Source organism: Ictidomys tridecemlineatus, chromosome 1 (genome assembly GCF_052094955.1).
Source record: "Ictidomys tridecemlineatus isolate mIctTri1 chromosome 1, mIctTri1.hap1, whole genome shotgun sequence".
Classification (NCBI taxonomy): Eukaryota; Metazoa; Chordata; class Mammalia; order Rodentia; family Sciuridae; genus Ictidomys; species Ictidomys tridecemlineatus.
Genome location: NC_135477.1, coordinates 48129495 through 48155278, shown reverse-complemented (window position 1 = coordinate 48155278; position 25784 = coordinate 48129495). Strand labels below are relative to the sequence as shown.

At 32.5% G+C, this 25784-nt stretch overlaps 1 protein-coding gene across 7 annotated transcripts in view; it reads left to right on the top strand.

The window, feature by feature from the left end:
* Adk (adenosine kinase) overlaps positions 1-25784 on the top strand; it is a 459652-nt gene that overhangs the window by 131104 nt on the left and 302764 nt on the right. For all 7 annotated transcript variants that reach the window (XM_078039904.1, XM_078039883.1, XM_078039886.1 and 4 more), the window contains one exon: positions 9603-9681. In XM_078039904.1, the coding sequence (XP_077896030.1) occupies positions 9603-9681 (79 nt within the window). The remainder of the gene's footprint in view (positions 1-9602; positions 9682-25784) is intronic.

Below are 25784 nucleotides of genomic sequence, written 5' to 3'. Positions count from 1 at the left end.
TAAGAAAAATGTTCAAATTTGGATAAGTTTATTATTTCCCTAATGTAATTTAATTCATTGAAATGCTGGGAAAAAGATTCACCTGCAACTTACCTGCCAGTGCAGTATATTCCATGGGGTTCCCTGCAACACTTTCCTTCTATGGTAACTGAATAACTTTGGAATTCAAAGCTTTGTACATTTCACCTTTGTTTCTGTTTCCAAGTGGGTGGTGATGGTTTACTCTAAGTGTTTTACTTCTGAAATCCAATTTGTATTGTAAAGAATTTATATTTCACATTGTAGTGAATCCATTGTAGGATTTTGTTTCAAAAAAATATTTTCTTTAAATCAAGAAGCTCAAGTTTTATTTTAAATTCTGTAGGATCTCATGTATATCATGCCTTGATTCATTTCTACATTGTTGTGGTAAATAGTATTTTTATAAAACAAACTTTTGCCTTAATATTAATTTGATACCCAAGAAAGGTTACATCTTCAGGTTTTTTTCCCCCCTTAACAGAATTAACTTATTTCTTCTAACAGCTTTCTGAGAGTTTATTGTTATTCTGTAAGAATTTACAGCTGGGACATATCTCACCAAAATATTTGTGATCTATTCTGAAGTCAGAAAGCATAATAATGAAATGATCACCTGTGAAACTGTCACCCAGTTTCCTTTAGTTAGTAGTTACCAAAGAAATACTGACATTTACCTTCTGAATGCAGATATGTCAGTAAAAACATATTTTCATGCTTGTCTTATATTGAGCTTCAATCTTAATTTTTAAAGTTTCCTTTTTTGGCGTACTTTTGTCTTTTGGTACTTTGCTTCCTAATTATAGTCCCTCCCCTCCTTTAAGAAAAAAAAATCCTGTTTATATTAAATGGAATTAAAAACATACTTCCAGTTTCAGAGCAGATTTATCATTTACCCTTCAGGCTGTTCTTTAATATAGAGCTCTTAAGAATGAATATCTTAAGACATTCTCCAGATGTTTTAAACTTTAGCAAACTTTGTGGTTTTCTTTATTGGAATCTTTGTTTGTAGTATTTGGAAGATGAAAGAAAATATCTTCTCATTATCTAAACACTTTTCATATTGGTTTTTAAATGTCTTGCTGCAAATGCATGAAAAAATAAAACTTCTACATTTGTTTTAAAAGGTAAAATCAAAATGAGAATTGTATTAAATAACAGTAATACAAAAAGAATGTGTGTTGTATGTGGTTTTGAATTTACATTGCTGTGTGGTTAGTAGTTGTTTTGTATAGCTGCAACATTTTAATTGTTTAATAGTTTATTTAACAGATTTTTGTTCTTCATTCCTTAGTACACTGGGGATTGAGAATGCTTTGTATCACACATCTTCCAAACTATTGAGAAGTTTGGACTTAGAATTTAAAATGTCAATCTTTAGTTTTTTTTTTTTTAAGACGATAGCCTAATTAATACTTCTCTTCAAATCAACAACTCAGTTATTCTTCTTCAATGATAAAAATAGTTGGTAACATTTATTGAGTGCTTACTGTGTATAAAGTAAATGTCATGAAAAGATGAAATAGTGCCCCCCATACACACATCATGCTGAGAGAAAGCAAGTTGCAGCACCTTGTTTGATCTCATTTGTTTAGATTTGATTTTGTTTTCTCTTACTGGGCAACATTGTATCTATGTGTTAACCTAAAATTTATGTCTTATAGTTAAATTTCTATCTATAAATGAAGTTCTAAATAATTGTTCATCTGAATTCTTTTGCCTTAATTTTCTTTATATTGTAATGTTTTACATAGGTACAGTGGTCATAGGCAAAAATCAAATCAGTGTTAAATTATTTTTAAAATATTTAATAGAAACCTATATTTGTTAAAATTTGTGAAGGTCTGTAGTTCACTTTCTCTTAAACGCCTACAGCAGGGCATGGGGATATAGCTCAGTTGGTAGAGTGCTTGCCTAGCATGTACAAGGTCCTGGGTTCAATCCCCTCACTCCCCCCCCCCGCCCCCCAAAAAATCTAACAGCAGCAACTGGAAGGCTGTTGGAGGAAGGTTCACCAGCAAAATGCAGATATCACAGTTTAGAGTCTATATGATTTGTCCATCCAATCTAGCCATATTCATATCTGTCAGGCAATGTGCTTAAGTACAGCAGAATACAAAATGAGAAAGTCTTTTATGTGATGTTTAAATTATTTGCCCCATCATATAATTAGATGATTATGAAATTAAAATCAGGCCCGAAACCAGAACCTTTACTTTTTTTTTAAAGAGAGAGAATTTTTTAATATATATTTGTGTGTGTGTGTGTGTGTGTGTGTGTGTGTGTAGTTTTCAGTGGACACAACATCTTTTTTTTTTTTTTTGTATTTTTATGTGGTGCTGAGGATTGAATCCAGCGCCCCTCTCATGCCAGTCGAGCTCGCTACTGCTTGAGCCTCATCCCCAGCCCCAGAACCTTTACTTTTAACGTTTAAGGAATGCTGCCTACTCTGACATTTTGTGATGTCAAATCATAAACCAGTGTCAGATTGGTGTTCTATGGCCTTAGTAAGGAATTTGGGTATGTTGAAACTTCTTTCCTTCTTTCTTCCCCTCTCTTCTTTTCCATCTTTCTTCTTGAAAGTCTGTGCTTTCTTCGTTCTTTTTTCTGGCAGGCAACTGTTTTCCATCCCTCTTTGTTGGTACCTTTTCCTCTTAAGTATCATCATTCTTCCGTTCCATTGTCTGGGTTCCTCTGGTGTGTCTGGAGGTGGGTTTTTGTTGTTGTTGTCTGTTTGTTTGTTTGTCTATCCTGGGTTGTTGTTTTTTTTCTCCTCCTGAGTTTATTGAATCTGTAACAATGTGTCCAGTGAAATTCAGAAACCAGCCTGCCTTCATTCCTCTATTTCTTCCCTTCTTTTCCTTTTCTCCTTTCTTTCCCTCCCTCCCTTCCTTTCTTCATTCCTTTGCACAGGATTCAACACAGGACACTGTCCAGGCTAGGCAAATGCTCTATTACTGAGCACACTCCCTGCCCAAATATAGGAATTTTGAGCCATTATTTAAAATTTCTTTTTTTCTGTATTGCACTTTTTCTCTTCTAGGATTAAGATGACACAATTTTTCAATTTTTAGTTCTTTTGTTATTTCTTCAGGTCTCTTGAGTAATTGTTCAGTACTTTTAAATCTTTTTTCTGTATATTGTTCAGATTGGAAAATTTTAATTGCTTTATCTTTTAAGTATATTAATTTAGTTCTTTTTTATTTTGTTTTTTTGTCAATCTGTTGAATTTTTAAGTTTCAGTCCCTGAATTTTTAAGTTCCAAATTTTCATTTGGTCTTTTTATCATTTTTTTTTTTTTTTGCTGAGTCTTCATTTTTACCCCCAATATTTCAGGAGCACTATTACTTTGAGGTTTCATGGAGCTTTCCTTTTGGTCCTCTAGCTGGAGAACTGGGGATTTATTTTTTAACTATTACTGGATACTTCTATTACTTTGCTGGTATTTGGGGCTAAGGAGTAGAGAGAGACAGAGGGAATAATCTAATTTTAGATGTAGCCGATGAATGAATTCTTACTTTCAAAACTATTAAGTTTAAAATGATTATTCTTTCCTTAATTAGATGTTTATTTTACCCACAATTTTCAACTCTCTGAAGAAATTCTCCATTTATCTAGTTTTTTGTTCATCCTTTCATTTGTTCTCTTAAAAATATTAGTTATTTTGAAGTACCTTTCTTGAATTTCAGTGTCTGAATTATTTTTGAATCTTTTTAGTTTCTTTTTTTTTTTTTTAAAGTCATTCTTTGCCGCAGTCTGGCTGGGTGCAATTCAGGAGTCACTTGTCAAAAGAAACGAACTTTATTTTTAGAACACAAACACCACACCACACAGCTCTTCAGGAAAAACCCTCAGAGCCCAACTGCCACCACGGGCTTCCCACAAGCCTCTCAACCTCCCCCACTCCTCCTGCTCTTGAGGCCGATTGGCTGGGTCATGTGGCCAGAGCCAAAAAAAAGTCCCCCAATGAGCAGCTCCGTGGTCTGAAAGGGCGGGGAAATAACCCAATCAGCATCACTGCAGAGGAGCCAATCAGTTGGCAGCTAGAAGTTTGCTGGGGCCGCTGTAAGCCAGTCATCAGGTGGCAGCTGGAAGTTTGCTGGGGCCCCTTGGCTGTGGCTCTCAACAATTCTTTTACCTCTTGATAGAACTTTCAGTTGTTTATTGTTTACTAGAAACTTTTCTATAGGTCCTTCAGATTATATCATCCACCAGTGTTCATCCTTTTGTCTGTAAAGCTGATACAGAGTGAGGGAAATGTTGATCCCTTAATAATATGAAGGATTAAGCTTAGGTCAAAGGTGATTTTTCATTGTTGATGGTTTAGTCTTCCCTGTTTGCCTCTGTTCTGTAGCCTGAACCTCTAGGACTTCGAAATGAGACCAGTGAGATTTTTTTTCCCATCATCTTTGAAGTAGTCTACCAGAATATGGAACCAAACTGCCCTTTGAGGTTTCCAGATAAATTGTTTATTCTTCTATTTCATACACCTTCAGAATTTGGAAGCCATCTCAAGGAAGAAACCAATGTTTTGTTCTAGAACTTTAGTGTCCCCCTTTATCACTTTAGTTTTATGTAACTTTTAAAGTCCCTATTGTTTTTAATTCCCTTTCCCTCTATCCCATCCCTGTCTTCTAGTAAACACAAAGTCTGAATTTTCAACTTCTAGATTTAACCAGTGTAGACATATGGTTTCCCTAATACCAAGAATTTCTATGGGTCCTTAGTTTTTATTCTCCTCTCCTTCTAGCAGTTTCATTGTTTTTGATTTCTCTTTTTTCTGGCCTGTTTTTTATTTTGTAAACAACTGCCAGACTGGGAGAACTGTTTTTTTTTAAGGTGATTTTGGCTAATTTCTTTAGCTTACCATTCAGTTTCAGAATTCAGCAGCTGTGATATGGGACAAACTAGCTGTGTGTTTGCGGTTGGGAAATGTAAAATTTTGTCTATCTAACTTTGTTTCCCTGGCTGCAAAAGTGGGCAGATAAGATAGAAAACTGCTGGTTCTGGTCTACCCTGTGAACAGTTCTCACTTCTCTGGAAAGTTATCCACTTTGTTGTTGTTGCATCCATAGCTCTTTAACAATATGAATTATGGTTTTTTGGACTTTCTAGTTGTTGTCAGTAAAATGTTGGCTGTGATGCACTATATGCTCCTGAGGATCAGAAGTTTAATATTATATGTTGGTAGGAATTTTACTTGTTTATTTCTAATGGGTGATATTTTTTAAAGTTTGGTAGAGAGAAATGATTAGTTATTGCTTGGCTACTTTCCATATTTGTTACATGTGTTTCTGTAACTTTTCTATGTTCAGAGAGACTCAGGCCCCATTTAACCACAGCCTTTATGATAGAAGTAACAGAAAGCAAACCCGTAAAGGGTGGGAGGAGAGAATAACTTGTATTTTGGAATGGCCTGTGGACATGTGGGTAACATTCTAGGTTTTACCAAAAGACTACAATGTCATTTTGAGAACTACTATTTTATATTATTTTTTTCCTTTCATCTGGTTTTCCTTATATGGTTTAAAACTGAATGTCAAACAATTAACTGTTTAATGAAAATTATAAATTGGCTTAGTGAATTCTGTTGTGTTTTTATAATGAGTAAAAATCTAAGGCACCTATCATTTAGGAATCACCATTTTATTTTAATCATCTAAACTTATATACAAAGTACATTTTGACAATATATTTGATTATCTCACATACAGAGAACTTCATTCATCTTCAAAGTTATAAATGGAACTAAGTAAACTTTTAAACATTTTCGAATTGAATAAGGGCTTATCTAAGTAACACATGCTTAAAACCACTTTCTTATCAAAGAAAATAAAATTAGAGGTTAGTGAAATACTTTTAAATTACAATCCTTATGAACTAATCGCTTAACCCTAGTTTTGAATGACTGTTACTTTTTCCATCTTTTAAAAATATGCTTAAATATAAACAGATGTGGGAAATGTTCTTTTGGCTTTTATCAAACTGGCATTTAAGTGAAGTTTTTTCAACCTCACTAAATATTTGTGGTCAACGATTTCAGAGCTTTGAATCTTAAATTTTGCCTTTGGAACCCCCTTTTCCATGTTATTCTATTAGCATTTGGTCTTAATAAGTATAACCTGTTTAGAATTACTTATGCTTTAAATTTATTATTTGTTTAGATGTCTAGGAAAGAACTTCATAAAAATTCCCACTTGGCAGTTATGAATGTTTTCTTAAGGAAGTTACATTTTCAGAATTTGAAAGATTTTGTCTTATCCCTCATATCCATCTTCATGAAATGTTTAACATTGTTGATGTTTATTTTTATGCTGTAGTGATATTAGCACAATCTATGTCTTTTTTATTCAGATATGATGAACACTCTTTCTGTCTTTCTCAGTTTCCCTTATTCTTCCTGAATTTTGGATAATACAGTGGCTTTAGTTTCTGTGAAAATGGAAAGCAGTTTCTTTAGGTAGAAATGAATAATAAAATGTTGAGTTTTGCCCATTTTTCTGGTCATAATTTTTATATTTTCCCAAAATACATTTTTTTTCCATAGAAGAATAATTGTTGCTACATTTAGGGTGCAATCATGAGGAAAAAAACCAATTTTTTAGGCAGACACAATCTTTATTTCATTATTATTTTTTAATCTGGTGCTGAGTATCAAGCCTCATGCATGCTCTAACTCTGAGCCACAAACCTAGCCCTAATATGACATTTTTTTTTCAAGAAACATTTCCTTCTTGTCTGCTAAGTGGAAAAAATCACACATTAAAAATTAAACTGGGGGTTGGGGCTATAGCTCAGTTGGCAGAGTGCTTGTCTCACATGCACAAGGCACTGGGTTCAATCCCCAGCACACCCCCTTCCCCCCAAAAAAAGCCTTTTTTGTTTTTTCTGTGCTTTCAATTTCTTTTATACCTTTATCTTACTAATCGTTCTTTTATTTTTTTTCTAGACTTTAAGATTGCATTTTTCTGGGTGTGTCCTAAAAATAATTAAGGTAACTTTTATTAAAAAGTAATTCATTTAATTTCAGGCCACAACATTTTTTCTAGATATTCTTAGTTTTTACAGTTTTAATGTTTCTCTCATTATTAGATGGATCTTCTTCCTGAGTCTGCTTCACAGCTTACTTATTAGTTGTGAAGAATCTATCAAAAGTCATTTAAAGCTTAGAGGGTAATGAATCTGAATTATCTCATTCTTTTCAATACAAAGGATACAAATATACATATGCCCTGATCCTTCGAATTGCTAGAAGAAAGAACATATTAATAATTTAAAATTCTTAAAAGAAGAGGAACAAACATCTTATTTCAGTAATCTCATTGTTTCTGTAAGTCTAAACATTTAGAGAGCCTAGGTGTAGGGAGGTTTATGAACTTTTAAGAAAGAGTAGTAAAGTATTGAAAATGTAGATCAAGAACAAACTGTACCACTTCTGAAAAGGAAAACATCAACACAAGTTTCAGATATGTGGTTTGGACAGTGGGAAGCATCAGGCAGGTCGTCTTTCCACAATACAATCCCAAGTTCATTCTAGTTAGGAACTTGTTCAGTAAGTGATATTGAGCTATGACCTGGCCCTCAGAGCTGAGCATTTAACTATGGAAGAAGGGAGATACACAGTGGGAAGATAAGGAATGAGAGAAGGAAATAGCACTGGATTGGAATTGGGTACTCTCTGTATGAGCCTTATACATTCAAATGATTTTAGAGGTACAAACTACATTTTAGGAAGTTCCTACTGAGATATTATAATTTAAAGAAGTACATGACATACAGCCTACTACAAAATTATTCTGAAAAAATACATATTGGTCTATGTTATCTATAGAGAATAAAATCTGTAAAATGTTATATATTGGTAAATCATGGTTAAAGATGTGGAGCTATTTGTTGTAGGAGGCTTTTTGCCCTTCATTGAGACTATTTCAGAATCAGAAGTTTAGAGAACAAGTCATTAAAACTCTTAAGTTTGTAGGTTTATTTGGAAAATTGGGATAATGGTATTAATTTTATTTGTCTCATAAGATTATTTTGAGCTCTTAATGTGTTTTACATGTGTCTTTGTATACCCATGGATATGTCTTCTGTATAGATAGGAATATAAAGTTATGTATACTCAGCTAATTTGTTGTGTAGACATGTGTATGTCTTCAATTGCTAGCAAGAGGGGTTCATTAGTTTTCAACATTAGTGTATCATTTTTTCTTTTGTTTATTGTTCATTTGTCCATTTATATGAGACTTAATATTTTTATTTCTCTTTTGTGTGAGCACTTAACTTGGTTGGTAAAATAACCTTTTTTGTTTTTAAACATTCTCTTTTTATTACAGTTAAATTTTTGTTTGGTTTTGCTTTTATATAGAAAAGCTTTATGTTTTGTTCTAAAGTTGGTTGTGGTACCAGGTGCAGAGGTGCACACCTATAATCGCAGCAGCTGGGGAGGTTGAGGCAGGAGGATAGCAATTTCAAAGCCAACCGTAGCAACTTAGCTAGGCCCTAAGCAATGTAGCAAGATCCTGTCTCAAAATGAAAAAGGGATGGGATGTGACTCACGGGTTAAGCACCCCTAGATTCAGTCCCTGGTACCAAGTAAATAAGTAGAAATAAAGTTGGCTGTAGTAATGTTGGAGTGCACATTTTAGGTGGATGAATTGTATGGTGTGTGAATATATTTTTTAAAAACTGTGGAACGAAAAGAAAGGGAAGGAGAGAGAAAAATGAAGAGCAAAGAGGTTGGTAGTCTTGGAATTTATATACTTGTCAAAATAGGAAGGTCTTTACCAAGACATTGATATGCTTAAATTTTACTCCTCTGAGTAAGGTTGAAGTAGTTGGGCAACCACCCTAGTTTTCTAAGTAGAGTGTTTATTTAATGTATTTTGTCTTGCTTTGTTGTGTCTCCTAGCAATACTTCCTCAATTTTATTGTATTTGGGGTTTTTTTTTTGTACTAGAATATGTTATTTTTCAAATTTGCAGTCTGTTTGTGGCATCTTTCCTTACTTTGCAAGGCTGATATGCTTTGGTTAATTTTGTGTGTGTATTTTTTAAAATCAAATTGTGACACACACACACACACAAATTTTCTTATCGTTAGTAAAATGTATAGAAGAGGAAGCAAAATGTTTCATCATCTCTTGAAGTATAGGTTTTAATTTTTATGCCTCTTACACTGATTCCAGGGGTTGCATTAATTAGTGAAATTTTGGTTTCTATAGAAAACTCTCATAGTAATGTGGAATGAGGAAAGAGATTTCTGTATGTTTATAAGTATTTCTGAGAGTGGAATCTGATTTTGACTCATTTTGTTTGGCAGTATATGAATTTTATTTTTACTTTCTGTTTCATGTAATGGTTAAGTACAGTACTCTATATATTTAAATTCTTGTAGTTGTATATTTATAGGAATATTTCTTAAATATGGAAATTTAGCTTGTTTGCCATATGAGACCTTAGTTCATTTATTTAGTATATAATTCATAATTTCACTAATTTTATTTTAATGTACTTTAATCAGAAAATTTCGCATTGTGACATTGAAATATGCTCACATTTTTTTTTCATACTGTGTTTTCCTCATAGGTTTGATGAACTGGTAAAAAAATTCAAAGTCGAATATCATGCTGGTGGCTCTACCCAGAATTCAATTAGAGTGGCTCAGGTTAGTTAATTATTATTATTATTTTTAAAAAATATTTTTTTAGTTGTAAATGAACACAATAACTTCATTTCTTTTATCTGTCTATCTTTTTATATGTGTGCTGAGGATCAAACCTAGTGCCTCACATGTGCTAGGCAAATGCTCTACCACTGAGCTATATATAGCTCCAGCCCTGGGTTGGTTAATTATTTTAAAAATTAAAGAAAAGACGCAAAATGATTTTGAACTTTTCATAAATTTGTTCCAGTCTATATTTTACTGCCGTAGAATAGTTTCATTCATCTGAATTAGGAATTTAATAGTCATTGCCATCAAATAAGCAAAAATTATTTTAATTGCTATTTCTTGGGTTATTGGTAAAGTTGAATATCTTTTATTGTTTATTGTTCATTTACATTTTTCTTAGGTATTTATAACCCTTTGCTATTTATTTTATAATTTTTTACATGTTAATGATTTGTAGACATACTTCATACTTTATGGATAACATTCATTTTTATCAAATAAAGTATTCCTTGTTTATTATTTGTAGATTACCTTTGCATATGTTTTTTATTGTGCCAGATTTCTTAATGTAACCTTCAATGTATGTTTGTTTGTTTTGGGCAGGAGGTACCAGGGGCACTAGGCCACTGAGCCACATCCTCAGCCCTATTTTGTATTTTATTTAGAGACAGGTTCTCACTGACTTGCTTAGTGCCTTGCTTTTGCTGAGGCTGGCTTTGAATTCACAATTCTCCTGAGGTGCTGAGATTATAGGCATGTACTACCACACTTGGCTCAGTGTTTTTAATGTAATTAAACTTTATGGCTTCTGAAGCTGAATGTAATGGGACATACCACAAACCCAGCATTGGGAGATTGAGGCATGAGGATGGAACTAGTGTAGGTGTCTGTCAGTGGATGAATGGATAAAGAAAATGTGGTTTATATATACAATGCAGTTTAATTCAGCCATAAAGAAAAATGAAATTATATCATTTGCAGGAAAATATATGGAACTTATATTAAGTGAAATAAGCCATACGCAGAAAGTCAATCATCATATGTTTTCTCTCATGTGGAAGCTAAAGAGGAAAAAGTAAAAGAAAGGTAGGGGGAATCTTAGGAAAATCAAAGGGAGATCACTAGAGCAGAGGAAAAGAACCAGAATGAGGGAATAGTAGAGGGAAAGGGGAAACACTGAGGAATGATATTGACCAAATTATATTGTCATATTGTTTGCATGTATGAATATACAGTAACAAATCCCACCATTTTGTATTATTGTTTACCAATAAAAAAATATGAAAAAACAAACCAAAACTTTATGGCTTCTGCGTTTTATATGGTGTTTAGAAAGAATATTTTTACAAGATATCAAAAATTCTGCTTTATATATAGATACAAATATATGCATGTAGATGTATATGTGTCTATGAATCTGTTGAAATGTATATATCTGGGTATATCTTGTATATACATATATGCTCATTTGTTTATGTGAATGTATTATATAAATCTATATACTTACACCCATACCATATAGTGGGTAATTGAATAAACACATTTTGAGATATATACTCTTTTGAGTTAGCAGTCTAAGCTACTTTGGAGTTAATGAATTTGTGTTCTTTTTAAACTTCCAGCTTTGAAGGATATGAAAAATCTTTATGTACCTCTGGTTCTTATCTCTGAAATTTGAAAGCTAGGTCAGAATCCTGCTTAGTTCTCATGGATGGATTAATTGTGATATTTGTTGATAAATGCTTTCCCTTTAAATTCTAATTAACTTCAAGAACCAGGAAAGTAGAAAATTGAGAAATAAAATAAAGGTGATTGGTTGATTGATTTCTATTTTGAAATGACTCTTTCGTATTAAACATATACAATCAAATTTAGGTGTAGTATAATATTTTAGGTTGTTAAAAATGAATCTTTAAAAAAATTTCTTTTAGTTGTAGAGGGATACAATACCTTTATTTATTTATTTATCTTTATGTGTTGCTGAGGATCAAACCCAGTGCTTCACATATGCTAGGCAAGTGCTCTACTACTGAGCCACAACCTCAGTCATATAAAAACTTAATGTTTGATCATTTTTATAAAGAAGACTGTGGAGGACATCTTTGTATTGTCAATCAATTTTTATTGTTTTTGAAAAACATCCTGTTAGTAGTCACTTTTTGAGCCCAGGTTAAATAGGGAACAAAAGGTGATTGTCTTTTTTGTTCTTAGATATTAATCTGCTATGGCCATGATGACCAAGGTAAATAAAACAACAGAAATTTATTTCCTCACAGTTCTGGATGCTGGAAGTATAAGAACAGGGCTGTTTTCTTATGAGGCCTCTCTTCATTGCTTCATAGATTTCTGCCTGTTTTCCAGTGCATCCCAGACTATGTGTGCACCTCTGTTACTCTCTGATGTTGGAATGGTGACCAGCTCTCCCTCTTTGCCAGGATTTCCCCAATTTTAGCAAAGTCCTATATCCTAGGAAACCCCTCCTCAGGATACAAAAGACTTTTGGGGGGGGGCAGTAATAGACATAAGAATTGAGGAAATAAGATAGCCCCTAAAGTAGGGATTTGATAGCAACAGTAATTTTTTTTTTCATACGGAGAATTGAACCTACAGGTCCTTTACTGAGAATATCCCAAGTCCTTTTTTTGGTTGGGGGAGTAGTGGGGGATTGAACCCTGGGATGCTTTTCCAATGAGCTACATGCCCACTACATTTGTATTTTTATTTTAAGACGGTCTGGCTAAGTTGCTGAAGGTTTTCCTGAATTGCTGATGTTTGTCTCAAACATACAATCCTCCTTCCTCAGCCTCTTGAACACTGGATTATACATAAGTGTTACTATGCTCAATGTGAAAGTAATACTTATTTGATAGTATATGAATTATCCAACTTCTTTTTTTCCCTCTGAGAACAGATGATTGGGAGCCATGATTTTTGGTTCATGGTTGTGATTATTCATTATTATGCCAATATGTGTTTTTGGTAGGTAAAATAACAACCTCCCTTAAAGATTCCTGTGGCCTAAATCCCTGGACAATTACTTCTCAGTCAGCAGTTACTTAGTCTTCTGAAAATATAATCATTGAAAACAGTGACCTCTTGGGGCCTGGGAATGTGGCTCAGTGGTAGAGTGCTTTCCTAGCATGCATAAGGCCCTGGATTCAATCTCTAGTACTGCATCGGTGGGGAGAGGGAATGGACCCTAATTTTGCTTAGGCTTGCTACACAAATGAATATATATTATCAGGTTGTGTTTTAATAAAGTTACATTTCAGGGCTGGGGATGTGGCTCAAGCGGTAGCGCGATCACCTGGCATGCGTGCGGCCCGGGTTCGATCCTCACCACCACATACCAACAGGGATGTTGTGTCCGCTGAGAACTAAAAATAAATATTAAAAATTCTCTCTCTCTCTCTCTCTCTCTCTCTCTCTCTCTCTCTCTCTCTCTCTCTCCTCTATCACTCTCTCTTTAAAAAAAATAAATAAAGTTACATTTCAGAAATAAGAAGTTTTGACTCTGAAAAGAACTTTCTTGGTTCCTTTACTAAAACTTTAACTTATTTGGAATTTGTTTTTGACACTACACTTCAGTTACCTTTGTCATTAAAAAAAAATACAATAATGTGGTTGATAAACAGAATAGGAAAACAAACATTTGATACAAAGTAGATATTTTTGTAAAACTAAAAGCTAATTCCTAAAATGTGAATTCCTACTGTTGCTGTTAGGTACAGTATTGCTTAAGTACATACTTTTGTTGAGAAATTATTTAGTTTGATGTCATTACAATGGACTAAGAATGTGGGCTTGATACATCAGAGATACAGGTCAAAGTGGATCTTACTTTTGACTATATCGTTTACCACACACCAAAGGATAATCTAATTGCTCTAGTAAGTTTGGAGAATTACTATTGGAAAGGAAACACAGGTAAAAATATCTTATTTTATTGGCTAAAAAGAAGTATTTCATTGTTAATATCCTATAAAGATGTATAGTATAATCTGATTTTTTAAAATAAATATTAAATAAGAATTTTAAACAAAAGGTGAGTAAATAATGGATTTTCTTGATTGTGTAGATTCTTTTCAATCAAATTTGCAAGTATTTTAAAAAATTTTTTACTATTCTGTTCTTTCTCATTTCTTCTCATAATGAACATACATGTTGGTTTGCTTGATGGTTGTTTCCTTGATATTTCTTTGAAGACATCTACTCCACAAATATGCTCCCTTGGTATTTATTATATACTATTATCATGTATTTTTTTGGAGGGGGTCTGGTATGGCTATTCATAAAAATTTTCTGTACTGTTTGAAATATTTTCACCACAAGCTGAAGCTATACATTTTCTTAACTCAGATCTACTTCAGTTACTTAAAATATCACTTCTTTACTACCCTCTTTTATACTACAGTATACTCCCAATCATTAGAGCCCAGAGGTCAAAAAAGATGTGGTCTTCATTGCCCACCTGCATCCCATCTTGGTAATACTAGGGATTGAACACCCAAGGGTACTTTACTACTGAATGCATCCCTCAGTCCAAACAGGGTCTTGCTAAGTTGCTGAAGTTGTCTTGAACTTGTGATCCTTCTTCCTCTGTCTTCTGAGTTGCTGGGATCAGGGGTGTGCACCATCATACTCTGCTTTGTCTTCATTTTGGGTAATTAAGTGAAGAAGAATTAAAATCTTTGTGTTCTATCTGGCAACCTCATCTTGTTTTTCTTATTGAAGATAGTTCTCTCACCCTTGGACAACTTTAATTTTGACATCTTTACATGTTGGAGATTTTAAGTATTGCTTTTCAACCACTTTTAGTTGTCTTCAATTTGGGAAGAATTGGAGATGGTCAGAGTTAACTATTCATCATTTAAAATGCAATTTCAGTAAATGTCCTATTTCTTTTATGCTTTCTGTAGACAACAGTTTTCTTTGGTGCTTAGATACCTTTTGGTTTCTTGAAAATTTATGTTATTATGTGATAGTGAATTTTTCAAAAGCCCAATGTCTAACTTATATGAGGTATTTCTATATTGTTTTAAGTTATATGGACTCAATTGTTTTTAAGCTTCTTGCAAAATTGATTTTACTTTCATTTTTAAAGTATTATTTTTTTTGTTCTGTTTTGGACATCTGATCAAATATTTTGGCTGTCTTCTTTGTTAACTATAATATAAACAAATAGTCATGAAAATCAATAATTTTTTTCTCCCTGTCCTCTTACAGAATTGAGGCTGTATTATTTACATGACTATTCAAAAATAGCAAATAAGCAATTTTTTTTTTAGTAACTGCCATCTAATACAGTAAAATTTTCTTTCTAATTTAAGTAAAGATTTTTGGATAAAATAAAATTTTATCCTTTCTGTGATAGAAATTCCTGGAAACTCCTAAATTTGTTCATGTTTCTTGCAAATCGCTTTCATTCCAATAAATTTTTCTATATTCTTAATTACAGATTTTCTTTCTTAATCACATATTTAAAATCTTTAGTAATGAGTATGAATTTTTCTTCACATAAACATTAAACATTTTAGCTTAGTTTCTTTAAAATATCAGATATCAGATTCTTATTTTTATCATGTAATTCCTAACCTTGTGTTCCAGTCTTTGACATTTTAATCTTCCAATTTCTTTCTGTTTTCCCTGTTAGATATCCATATTTATATTTAACTTCTAGTAAAAATTTAACCATGTTTTTGTTTTCTCTTTAATTAAATTATGAGAAAACTGCCCAAGTGCCAGTGTGTTTGTGTTTTCATACAGTCTACATCTCAGGGGGATGCTTTTAATTGTTGTTTTGATGTAAAATATAATGCAATGAACCAGTTTTCAGAATTAATTTAACACTTTCCGAAACCCTATGTGTGATGAATTTCTGAAAACATTAAGCAGAACATAAGTTTAAAGAGTTATATTTGAGTAAAATACGAACATATTGAATCAAAACTTATAAATTTGTTATTTCACGAACCATTTAGCATTTCTAAGTTATACTATTTAGAAGCTAAAATGATTTAAATAAAAAAGCTAATTATGTTTTTCTGTTCACAGACCTTTCTTTTTGAAAAGGGTTAATCTGTATGGTTTGTATTTTAAAAAATATTACTTCCAATCATCTCTTTTGCAGTCTATTTCACCTAGAGAAACTAGTTGGAGGTTAAAAGACTTTTTATGAGACATACCTCTGGGAATGTGGGAGTAGTCTAGACTACTTAGAGTATAAAAGAAATGACACTGGAGTGATCAAAGAGAATTCTCTGTTCTAATGCCTTACACCTGGAGCAGTTGTAGAAATGTCAATAGCACAACTGTATTTATAAATATCAGAGCAGGATGTGGCAGATGGTGATGCAACACAGAGTCTTGTCAAAACCTTTTTGTCATTAAAAAATAGAGGTGCCTGTTAAAGCCAAATTTCAGATTAATTATTTTAATTAACATGGGTCCTAGTAAGTAAAGTTGACTGTTCAAATTGCCTGTAGAGAAGAACTATTGCTATTAATAATGAACAATTTGGGCTGGGTTTGTAGTTCAGTAGTAGAGCATTTGCCTTGCATGCGTGAGGCACTGGGTTTGATCCTCAGCACCACATCTACAACTTAAATTGTTCACTTTAAATTTTTTTTTATCACCTCAGAATATAGCTCAATGATTTATCAAAGCCATATACACTTCATAGAATCAGATAACCCAGAAGACTGTGTTACAAACAATGCTTAGGCATCCAGTGATTACACTAGCAATCATTTTGGTTCATTTCAAATTTGTGTGTTTTAAAACACAGTACTTAACTAAATATGGTATGTTCTTCATATAATATCATAATTATGAACAGTATACCTAACCCCGTACTTACACATAACAATACCTCAATAAGTTTTAGGTGCTCTTATTACATCATGAAAAATATATATGGCTAATATTTTTCATTAATTGAATTTTATAATTCCAGCAATTTGAGGATAATGTATATAAAGCAATGAAACATACTAAGCATTCCTTTCTTTGCAACTATCTCAAAACCTATCATCTCAAAAATAGAAAGTAAAGGACTAGGACCTAAAACCTTCCAGCAAAATAGTTCCTTAGATATTAAAAACAAAAAGAAAAGTTGAATAAAATTTTAATTCTCCTAAATATATCATGTGGTTAGCTAGTGTTTTTTGTGCTTTTATTGTTGTTGTTGATTGTTTTTTGTTTTATTTTTGATAGTGACTTGGAAAAACTGGTGTTCATCGTTGTTCAACTATTTATTGGTTGATTGGAATGTGTGTGTGTGTTTATGTGTGATTTTTTGTTGTTGTTGTTTTTAACAGAGCTGGGGATTGAATCTAGGACCTTGTATATGCTAGGCAAATGCTCTACCATTGAGTTGTACCCCAAACCCAGAAATTTACTTTTATTCTGTAAAATTAGTAATCTCAGTGTTACCCCCACCAGTGTCATATGTATTTTTGGAACTTATAGAATTGTTAGACTCAAATGTAATAGGTGCAACATAATAATAATTTTATTATCAAAGTATTGGATGTGGTAAAGTAAAATACAGTTGCTGATGAATTATTTCCTTTTACAAGTGGATATTCAAGAGGTTTACACTTTTTTGAATATATCCTTTCATAAGATATTTATACCTACAAAAATAAAAGATTCGGTTTATTACTTAGTAGACTAACTCATGACTTTACAGGGTTAAATTAAGCTTTAAATTTACTTAATGAAGTATTACATGTTATATAAATTAGAAATTGTAAATCACTTCGAAGATATAATAGTTTGGAGTACTTCATTAAACCACATTATGTTAGTATCCAGGCCAAGAAAGTTTTATAATACTACTCAATAATTTTAGAGTTTTAAACTTCCTTATGATTCCATTGGCAAAGAAAATTCCTAGTATGGAAAAAAGTTCTGAAAGCAAGATTTTTATTGTAATAGAACTTTATTTTTAGGTTTTTGAATGTATTAGCTTAATGGTAAAAATCTTATGTTAGTAAATGAATTGTGCATCTGTTAAAATGTTCTGTTTGTCTTAAATGTTAGAAAATTGTTCTTTATTTTTTATAGCTGTAGTCTTGGTACTATAGTACTACACTATCAGATTTTACAATCTAGAATTATGGATTGTCTGATTGAATGTGATACTTCTTTGCAGATTCTACAACTTGGCCTCCCACTTGGCCTTTTATTATGAGAACGTTGACTTCCTTGTGCATTTGTATTTACATATGTCCAAATGCTCAGAACACTTACCACTCCCCACCCATTTCTTGTTCCCATTTCTTGCCTCTTCAGAGGCATGATTCCCATCCACTCCATTTAGAGCCATTGACTTTTTGTTTTCTAATTATTTACTCCTCTAGCAATCAGGAGTCTCATTTATTATGGGCATTTTCTGGAGAAAGTATTTTCCAGATTTATGATTGATAAAATTTAAAAAATATGTTCCTGCTTAGAACTGGAGGTATACCTCAGTAATGGAGTGTTTCCTATCCCGTGCAAAGTCCTGATTTCTGATTTAATCCTTCTATTGTTATGAAATAAAAGGCTTGATTTTTTGTTTAGAATTTAAAATGATTGCAGAGGTGAAATAGGCAGAGCTAGGCTGAGGTACCTTTTCTCTGATCTTGAAATTAAATTGTGGGTATGTTTAGCCCTAAAGATTAATACATGTGCGTTTATACAGAGATGTTGATGAGAGAAAATGGAGAATTGGCCTGAGGTGCTCTCCCATGTAACTATTTACAACCCACCATATAGTGGTATGTAAGCCTTGTCATGGTTTTCATAGGCCTTTCTTGGTAATCATCACTGTCCATGCCATAATGAACCAGAATTTTCTTATATCTCAAAAATCTCTAGTCATAGTAGTAGATTTTTAGCAGCCATGCACTAGCCATTTCAAATATGGAAGAAATATGGTTGTGTGAGTAGATACTTAGTTGACCACTGAGAAACTTCTTGGTAGGAATAGCAGGTAGGTTGCAGGAGAAGGGTAGGTAAATTAAAGAACTTTCTCATTTACTATTTGTGTCTTTAGAGGTCATCTAACAACATGTAACAAAAACTTATTAAAATGTATAAGAACTTTAGAAATTGGAGATTTGCTGAAATAAATTTAGATTTAACTATATAAGATAATAATATAGTCCTTTATTAAGATGGTATATCTTTTACACAAATATAATCAGTGATATCATATTTCATTAAATAGATCGGATTACCTTCCTGTTCTGTTAAGAATATTTTTTCATATTTATTGAGTACTATGGTTTTGTGCTTTTATTTAACATTGTCATCTACTCATATTCAAAATCAAATTATATTTTTCAAGTAGGCTAACATAAAGACTAATATTTGAAATATGTGAGGTAATAAAAATTGTTGAGAAAATGAAAAGTAGTATCTCTGAAGCATTTATATAAATATGTCATATGCCTTAAATAATGGAAAGTATGTAGAATAATTGAGTTATTTTTTTTAAAGTCCATTTTCCCTTCCCAGAATTTATAGATGTAATCCTGTCTTCAGGGAAGTTGTATTAAATGTAGAATAGTCAATAATAGCATAGTCATAGTTGTAAGTTTTTAAAGGAACTGTCAATTCTTTTTTTTTTTTTTTTTGTAGTGGGGCAGATAATGGGGATTAAACTCAGGGGCACTCAACCACTGAGCCACATCCCCAGCCCTGTTTTGTATTTTGGTTAGAGAAGAGGTCTCACTCAGTTGCTTAGCGCCTTACCTTTGCTGAGGCCGCCTTTGAACTCCAGATCCTCCTGCCTCAGCCTCCTGAGCCTCTGGTATTACAGGCATGGTATTACAGGCACCTGGTGGGAACTGCTAATTCTTAACCATCTCATTTAGGTTCCTAAGGGCTGAAATTTTTAGTTTTATAGTAGCAATGGTTTGGGATATATACAAAGCCTCTGATTTGAAAAGGCCTGACTTTTGGAAAGGCAGTATAGTAGGTAAAGAAGCAAACTTTGTTTTTGTATTCTTCTATAGATAATCAAGCATGATATTCCAAAAGTTGTTGCACATTTATACTTTATTCTCACATCCCCCTGTCTGTGGGATTCCTTAAAATTTTATACATGTTTTTAATTACTATATTATAAACATTTACAGCACGTCTGTGTCATATAGTTTTATAGGACCACCAAATAGAATCGTAAGAAAATGTGAAGGTAATATTCCAAATCAAGAAAAATGGACTAAGTATAATATACTTCCTGTGTGTTTGCTTAATTTTCGTAACCTTATGTGTTAGTCAGCTTTTCTTTGCTGTGACAAGTACACCCGACAAGAACAAATTAGAGGAAAAGTGTACTTTGGCTCAGGGTTTCAGAGGTTTAGTCCTTGGTCAATTGATGCCATAGCTCTGGGCCCTATTTGAAGCAGAACATCATGTTTGGAAGGCCATCATGGAAGAAATCTGCTCAGTTCTTGAGAAACAGAAAGCAGAGAGAGCTTAAGTGCAATAAACACCAAGGCATGCCCCCAATGACCTACTTCCTCTAGCCACACCCTGCCATTAATCCATTCAGATTATTAATCCATCAAATGGAGTAATCCACTAATTAGGTCACAGCTGTCATAATCATTTCACCTCTGAACATTCCTACATTGTCTCATAAGTGAGCTTTCAGGAGACACTTTATATCCAAACCATAGCACCATATATTCAGAGGTACATGACAAACTTACTTGCTGTGTATAATGCAAGTTTACTTAGTCTAACTCTGCTTTAGTGTTCTCTTTTATGTACTATAAAGCAAAGAAATGAATTCTGTGTAATTATAGGTGAAGTAATGGAAAAAGCCTTATGATATGATTAATTTCATTATAAATTATCATCATTAAAGAAGTTGGGGTTTAATTTATCAGTAGTTTTTCAGAATACTTACCAGTGATACCACTGAAAAATTGCATTAGAAAGAGCCAGTTTCAAAACAGTCCTGTATTAGGATTCCGAGATAACTTTTCAAAATATTTTTAATTATATAATCCTTGAATTAAAGTTTCTCTATTAAAATTGTAAAAGAATCAAAGAGTTCTAGAAATCCCAATATTACGGGTTGGATTTTCAAAATCACAGGCTATGGTTTGGATTTAGATGTCAACAAATTTTCATCTTGGATTAAGGTGTGTGTTGTTTTTTTAAAGTAAAAATTTTAAATACTTTTATAAAGTAAAATCCTTTTGATTATTAATAAAAGTTTCTCTTTCACATAATTATGAATTAACAGAATCTTTTGATTCAATATTATAAAACTATTCTATTTATATTTTCTAAAATGTAATATGTATACTTGGTTATTTGCAAACACATCTATAGGTTTTTTTTTCCTTTTAGTTGTAGATGGACATAATCTTTTATTTATGTATATGTGGTGCAGACGATTAAACCCAGGGCCTCACACATGCTAGGCAAGCACTCTTCACTGTGCCACAACCCCAGCACCAATAGGTTTTTTGATATGCCTCTATTTTAAAAAGTGGAGAATATTGAATGTTGCTCATACTTAGTGACTTCATTTTAATAAGGAGAATGTTTGGCAATGATGGTTTGCTGTTTCTGAGGCTAGATCATTAAAGACATCATTGCTTTCACAGTATTTTGTTTTGAAACACTCATAATGATGAAGTCAACTGCTATGTCATGAGGACATTCATTCTACCTAATGAATAGGTCTATATGGGGAGGAACTAAAGCCTTTTACCAGGCAGCACCAACATGCTAGCTGTGTTAATGAGATATGCCAAGCCACAACTGGTCCACTAAGCTGCTCCCAAATCTGCCCCACAAAAACCATGTGACAGATTTCTTTTCTTTAGCCACTGTGTTTTACAATGACAGATGATTGATAATATGTAAAGTCCAAAAGTCAAAATGTATAAAAGGGTGTATGAATTAGAAGTAGGGTTTTCTTCCCTGTGGCTGTACTCTATTCATATTCAGTGCATTTTATTAGATATGACCACTTTCATGAGTTTCTTGCACATCCTTCCAGAAATCTATTCTCTTTTTTTTTCAATATTTTTTTTTAGTTGTTGATAGACCTTTATTTTATTTATTTGTATGTGGTGCTGACTATCGAACCCAGTGCCTCACACATGCCACGTAAATGCACAACCGTTGAGCTACAGCCCAGCCCTCAGAAATCTAATCTATTACAACCATGTGCATGTCATTATGTATGTTTTTATGTATTAGCACACTTTACCATTAATCCATATACAATTTTGTAATCCAACAACCCCTCCCCCCAAAAAAGTGTCTTGGAGCTTGCACCTTATCAATACAAAATAGGTATGACTAATTCTTTTCAATGGCCATACTAGTTCATTCAGTGACTGTATTATAATTTGCTTAATGAATCTTTTATTGTTGCACATTTAAGTGGTTTATATAGATGTTTCAGGGAGTACCTTAGTATACAAGTCATTTTTCATCTGTGTAAATATATTGTTAAAATATATTCATGTAAGTAGAATTGCTGACTCAAAGGGGCATAGGCATTGTAAATTTTTTTTTTTTAAAGAGAGAGAGTGAGAGAGAGGGGGGGACAGAGAGAGAGAGAGAGAGAGAATTTCAATATTTATTTTTTTTTTCTTAGTTTTCGGCGGACACAACATCTTTGTTTGTATGTGGTGCTGAGGATCGAACCCGGGCCGCACGCATGCTAGGCGAGCACGCTACCGCTTGAGCCATATCCCCAGCCCAGGCATTGTAAATTTTATCGAAGTTGCCAGATTTCTCCATATAAACATTTGCCAATTTTATTTCTACTAGAATTAAATGAGCATGTTTGTTTTAATACATCCTCAACAATTCAGAGAATATTCATTGTGCTCTTTTACCAGTGTGATCTAAAAAAAAAAAAATACCCCATTGAAAGTCTGCATTCACAATTTTCTGATGAAATCAAGTTCTTGGATGAAATAAACTATTTTCCAAATCAGTTACTGAAATTCACTTTAAAAAGAAAATCTGAATGGATTAATATCCAAATAAGAAATGGAGCAGGGTATTAAAGAATTTTCTCTCCACAAGAGAGCTGTGAGTCCGGGGGGGGGGGGAACCTTTAAGGAGCAGACAGTTCTAAGATACTTCTAATTCATTCTGAAGCTTTCGGAACAAAGTATCTAGATTGCATTTTATAAGCTGGTCTCACATTGATACCATAACCCAAGGAAGAAAAAGAAAAGGAGCCTAGAAAGCATAAAGCTAAAAGGAAACTACAGATTAAGATTACTGTTGTTGTCAAAGTATTTGAAAGCAGAATCTAGTACCACATTAATAATGGAAAATGAGAGCTGAGAATGTAGCCTAGTGGTAGAGAAGTTGCTGACCATGAGTGAGGCCCTAGGCTGGATCCTCAGTGTCAAAAAATTGTAATAATAAGGATGAACAATGACCAAGTTGGGAAGCAGGGTTAATAGTTGGAATACAAGAATGACTCATTACTGAAGCAAAAAGAGAAAATACAATTTTCTGTATAGATGCTAAATAAATACAAAATAAATAAATAAATAAATAAAAGGAATCCACTTAGTAGCTGGGAATGTAGCTCAGTGGTAGAACCTTAGCCTATCATTTGTAAGAAGACTCTGGGTTCAATTGCCAGTATCACATTTTTTAAAAAAAGCATTCATTCATAATAGGTGCAAGTTTCTTTCATATGATGGAGTGTTTCTCTGAACTTTAATGCCAGTGTCACATCCTACAGATAATGTATTTAAATATTCTAATTAAAGTTAAGATTAAGATGAGAATTTCCATATTGCTGCTATGATTTAACAATATACTGAAATTATTAGTCAACTCAGAGAAGGTAAGTAATAAGACTAAAAATAGGTACATAAAATTAACACTATCATTGTTAATTCTGGCCTGGAAAACCCAATAAGTTATGTGAAAAAAAAAACTACTAAAAATAGATTCAATAAATTCACTGGATTTAAAGTTAAATATTTGAAGCACTTAAATTGAAGCGTATAAATTAAAGCACTTAATATGCTACATAGATAAATTATAAATGAAATTTATAATAATAGCAAACAAAAAGATAATAACTTTCAGACTTTGTTTTTATTTCTGATTTCTTCAATCTCTGCTCCCTTCCATTCCTAATTTATATTTTCTATTTCTTCATTTCTCTTGGTTTTTAGTTTTATTTTTTTTATACCTACTCATTTTGAGCTATCGAATTTAATACCAGAAGTCATACAACTAATATTTTATACCAGTGTTGTAGTTTAAGTTTAAAATTATAAAAATAAGGCACTCTTTTGCTATAACTTGCTTTTCAGACACAAGAAATTTTATATACCAAAACGTGTTTTGGCAGTTTTGAATAATGCTTCTAATTTTGAAAACCCTTTTTGACTTTTCATACAAACGAGATACTTTTAAATAATTGCAGTGTTTAATATAATGATCAATATAAGTAATAATGATGATATCGTTCATTTTAGTTCAATTGAAATAGCAAAACCAGAATAATTCAATTATATTTTCTAGAAGAATAACGAGAAATAAAGCAGTGACGATCCTATAACAGCCTATATTTTCATATCTTTAACTCAAATAATTTCTTGCCATATTTCTTGAATTTTACATTTGCTAGTAATATTTTAGTTAAAGTAAAATTAACCATATGGTTTGATTACTGATCATAGTCTGTCAAATTCATGCTGTCTTAAAAATTATTGATGATAGCAGCATCATATAAGAGGGGTATGCAGTTATGAAAGACCCTAGCATGAGTGTATAGCTTTTAAATAAAAGTTTATTCATATTGTTTCTATCACCAGTAATTTTTAGTAGCATAGCACAAAGAACTGTATGTAGTGTGATGGTGAGACATGAAAAGGTGAATTTAGGAGTAGCCTTCCAGCTCTAGATTTATTACCATCTGGTCTCTTTGCAGGCTATTATAATAATTATCCATGGAAATGTTTTCAACACAAAAAAGCATGGTTTGTACATTGGCAGAAAGTAAAAAATACCAGTGGTTTATAGCATATGTAGTTTTCGTTGAGTTAGGCAAGGGAAATGAACTGAAGAGCTAATAGAGAGTCATTGGTGGTGATGTGGTTTGTTTCAATTTTGTCAGAATCTGTTCATAATGAATAAAATATTGCCCAAGAAAAGCTGAAAGTACTAAAAATGCAGTTATTCCATCTGAAGTATCATTTTATCTTTATTTTAACCAGCAAAATGTAAGATAGTCTCAGATAAACTTTGATGTAAATCTCAGGAACAAAATAAGGAATACATCAAAGTTGGGGGACTTTTAAAAATGAAAACGTTCATGTAAAAATAATTTTATTTTTCATCATTGATAGAAGGTTAAATGTCTTTGTCTTAATGTAATACAAACCTGTTATTTTAAATAATTTCAAGTATATGGTGGACTTATTTCTTTCCCTCTTAAGAAGTAGAAATAGTTCACAATGCTAAAAACCAAGTATTTTTTAATTTCTGCATCCTGAGTTGGAGAGAGGTCTATAAAAAAATGAGATGAAAAATCAAAAAATTGAAATCAATCATTACTTTTTTCAGCTGTTTTAAAGAAAAATGCCTAGTGGGCTGGGAATATACAGGAAATTTAAATTTGTGATTGAGAATAAGAAATGCATTTGTGGTTTTAAAAAGAAATACCAGCATGTCACATTAAAATTATGGTGTCTACAGTATTGTACAGTTAACAGGAAAATGTATTACATCAGGGGGTACGTTGCACTTTAGAGAGCTAGTGTGGGGATACGCATGAAGAATATAATGCCATAGAAGCCATGAGCATTAATAATCTAGTCAGAGAGGAAGAATTTTGCTGTCTCCCATGTAACATAAAACAGATGTTCCATTCTATGAAAATCCTTCATACTAAAATGAGTGTTTAGATCACTGGTCAATAGGAGAAACATGAACAATGGCAATTTAATACTTTTGTGGATTTCTCCTGTTTTTGAGTTAATATTGGTGGTGGGAAAAGTGAAGGGATGTCTGCCAAATGTTATTGTTTTTTTGACATTTTAATTTAGGGAACTGAAAGCCTACAGTAAACTATACTAAGTTTTTATTTA